Source organism: Nicotiana tabacum, chromosome 22 (assembly GCF_000715075.1).
Source record: "Nicotiana tabacum cultivar K326 chromosome 22, ASM71507v2, whole genome shotgun sequence".
NCBI lineage: Eukaryota > Viridiplantae > Streptophyta > Magnoliopsida > Solanales > Solanaceae > Nicotiana > Nicotiana tabacum.
The window spans coordinates 137629842-137633544 of record NC_134101.1 but is presented as its reverse complement, the minus strand read 5'-3'; the positions used below and the strand labels follow the sequence as shown (position 1 = coordinate 137633544).

Below are 3703 nucleotides of genomic sequence, written 5' to 3'. Positions count from 1 at the left end.
AACCATAAACAACAAATAAATTTAATTGCAAATAAAATACAAAATGACATGAAAATACATATATAAATCAGGATATTAACAGACAAATTTATTTTACTAATTTATATTTTTTAGAAAACACTAATATTAAATCCGGATAAATTTAACATGCTAGTTTCGAAAAATAAAATAAACCGAAATAGAACACATACAAATCAAATAATATGCATTATTATAAATGTTTCAACTTAAAATAAATCGAAATACCTCGATTTAGAATTTTGGCAAAGCAAAAAGATTGAAATTTTGACTCCAGAATTGTGAATCAACAATAACACGAAGCTCTACTCGAATGTGAGACCCTTTTTCTTCGAGTTTTATGTGTCGGGGGGACCCAATTTTATTTTATTTTTTAAAAAATGGCAGAAACGGGGTGGTGGGGGACCAAGAAGAGATGTAGTCTTTAAAAAATGGAGGATGAATCGAGATGGAAGACGGAGGGGTATAAAATATCTATGTATAGCGCCACTATACCTGGCGCTATACATTAATGATGTATGTATAGCGCCAGTTATTGTGGCGCAATACCTGGACGTGTCAGATTTTACAGTATAGCGCCACAATACCTGGCGCTATACATTAACGGTGCCGTTACTGTTAGTATATAGCGCCAGATATTATGGCGCTATATATAAAAATGTCATTTTTTTTACCACCTATTTGTATAATTTGAGTCCAAAAAAACCACATTTTGATTCCGGATTCCATTTTCCACTTCCCTTCGTACAATTAAAGTTTTTGTCAGCAGCCCACATTTTGCCACCAGATTCCATTTCCCTTTATGTTCCTTAATTCCCCATTAATTCAAATATTATTAATTCAAACATTAAACTTAACGCGTAAGGCATAGCCAAAGCCACCCTCATTATTAACATATATTAATACCAAAAATGTTATGTTAATACAATCAAAAGTACTTGACAATATGGCGTTCACATTCTCCTTGTGCCACGCTACTCATTAGCGGTGGCGAAGCCTATGGTTATAAGGATCGTCGAAAAATTATATTGTGTATATAGGTAAAATATTATATTTTAAAGGTATATAACATATATTTAACATCCTTTGTCGGAATCTTTTTTCCATTCTTTTAAATTTAATTACCTTTGGATAAATTTCTAATTTCGTCACTGCTCACTAGTACAAACCGTCGTCCTATCTGGGCAGTGTCCCCATGATCCTATCTCATTACCTCCTCATTAGAACTTTCCTTTTGTTCATTAGCCACAATTAGTACCACTAGAAAGTAATATAATCTTATCAATTGGTCCAAATTAAACATCTCTTAGTTTAATTAATAATCCTTGTCAAACGTGGTCATAACTTTTTGCCAACTGTTGAGTTGGACAGGAAGATGAAGGTATTTAAAGGGAAAGGCATCTCCTCAAATTTCCCTTTCTTTACAAACAAGACACTGTTTTGCTTTCTTTGCTCTTACCCAAAAAACCAAAATCTTCCCCTAATATTCTAACACTGAAATGCGTCCATATCAATTTGTTTCCCTTTTCCTATTCTTATTTTTTCTACCTTCATTTCCCATTCTTGGATCCACCTCTGAAATGACAAATTTTGTTTACAAAGGCTGTGCCAACCAAAAATTCCAAGACTCAACTGGGGTTTACACCCAAACACTCAACACCCTTTTTAACAACTTAGTTTCTCAATCCTCCTCCACTAATTTCCACAAAACCACCGCCGGCGGTGGCCAGTCAGATATTTCCGGCCTCTTTCAATGCAGAGGCGATCTCTCTAACAAAGACTGCAACACTTGCATTCAAAAAATCCCAGATATGTCGCAAAAACTGTGCGGGCAATCAATTGCTGCAAGAATCCAGCTAAATGGTTGTTATTTAAGGTACGAAATTGCTGGGTTTCAGACAGTGGGTCCGACCGAGTTGTTGTACAAGGTGTGCGCGTCAACTCGAGCGAGTGGAGATGGTTTTCTGGACAGGCTGGAAACAGCACTAGGACAGATAGCTAAAGGAGTTTCTTCAAGTGGTAATAAGGGATTTTATACAGGTGGTTATCAGTCGGTTTATGTGTTGGGTCAATGTGAAGGTGATTTAGGAAGTGGGGACTGTGTGAACTGTGTGGAAAATGCTGCTATGGAAGCCAAAAGCCAATGTGGTTCTGCCATTTCTGCTCAAATTTATCTGCAACAGTGCTACATTCGTTACACTTATTATCCCAGTGGTGTTCCTACTAAATCATTTTCTCCATCAGGTGGTAAGTAAATGGTAGTAGTAGTAGTAATATTTATCTAGTTGCATTATTTTTCTTAATTATTTAAAGGGGTCTCTTAATCATTATTTAATTAATCTAATGTTTGTACTGGATTTATTGGGGTGCAGGAATAAGGAAGATTACACAGAAGACGGTGGCTATTGTCTTGGGTGGACTGGTTGGTGTGGGGTTAGTACTTGCTTGTTTGCTATTTACAAAATCAGCATTCAAGAAGAAGAGTTATGCCAAATATGGAGGATGAGGTTAGTATTCCACTAGAAACAAAAAAATAGAGAAGTTGGTTTACTTCTTGATAAGTAGCACTAAATAATTATTTTTTTAAAAAAATATCCTTGTTGGTTATATTTAATGGTAGCTTGCTCACATTGTCGGTTTTAAGTTCAAAGAGAGGATGATTGTCATAGATTGAAAGTCAAGTTAAATCTAATCAATTTATGATTCTTGTTGGATACTTCTTTAGTCCACAATAAGTGATCAATTTGTCTTGGGCACATCCATTAAGGAAATACTAAAATCTAGATAAAAATAGTTAGTGTGACTAAACTATCCTTAATTAAATGTTGCAGCATAATTTAATGTGAAAAGTAAAAGATTTTTTAGGGATACGTACATAAGGTAATTTCGAAAAACAAATTGATTTTTTTTAATTATATAAATGAATACTTATTTTGGACCAAAATAAAAAGATAAACTGATCAGCTATGGTGGAGCGGAGGGAGTATACGACAAAGAATGCATTTATTCTGATAACACTATATTGTTCAATGCAGGTAGGTCCAACGGCTGAGAAGTTTGGTAGAGCTTTGGGGGTTGGGCCATAGAGAATGTAATTACATAGTGTAAATTTAGGTTTGATGATTTGGATTGTGTAAAGAGAAAGGAGGTATGGATATGGTGATGAAGGAGAGGAAGATCTGCTTTTGCAACTTTGTTTTGGCTCTAACTTCTAGAATTTGCCTTCTCCTCAAAGTTTTCTCCTTTGAATTACAAGTAGCAGTAATAGTGGTATCAAGTATCAACTAGGGCAAGCATTGGTTGAAGTATGACTATTTTCCTTTTCTTTTTCTAAACATCACATGAATGTACATCCACATATGAATTACAATATTATGAGAAACTATGGAATATGGATCAATATTATATTGTGAAGTTGCATTTGCACTTAGTTTCAAAATTGATGACTTTACTCAAAGAAATATAGAACTTAAAAAGTAGAGGAATATTGTCTCTTCTGAGAGCAACGTTTAAGAGATCCCAAGGGGTACATTTCGGTGCAAAATCAAATTTAATCGCACTCCAATATGAATTTGATAGAAAATCAAACAAATACATTCTAAGAGGCGGAGCTCAGAATTAAGGGGCTCATTCCACGCTCCAGCTATTTTCTTATACTCCCCTCCTTTCAAATTAGATGAGCTAC

The 3703-nt window shown here is 34.8% G+C and overlaps 1 protein-coding gene across 2 annotated transcripts; it reads left to right on the top strand.

Annotated features, from left to right (window-relative positions):
- The first annotated feature begins 1396 nt into the window (after window positions 1-1396).
- LOC107799125 (plasmodesmata-located protein 2) lies at window positions 1397-3420 on the top strand. Of its 2 annotated transcripts, none has more exons than XM_016622205.2 (3): window positions 1397-2262; window positions 2391-2525; window positions 3054-3420. In XM_016622205.2, exons 1-2 carry the CDS (start codon window positions 1518-1520, stop codon window positions 2522-2524), a joined length of 879 nt encoding a protein of 292 aa, XP_016477691.1. In that variant the 5' UTR covers window positions 1397-1517; the 3' UTR covers window position 2525; window positions 3054-3420. The 2 variants fall into 2 exon arrangements, with proteins under 2 accessions (XP_016477691.1, XP_016477690.1); XM_016622204.2 differs by having other exon boundaries at window positions 1405-2265.
- The last annotated feature ends 283 nt before the right edge of the window (window positions 3421-3703 follow it).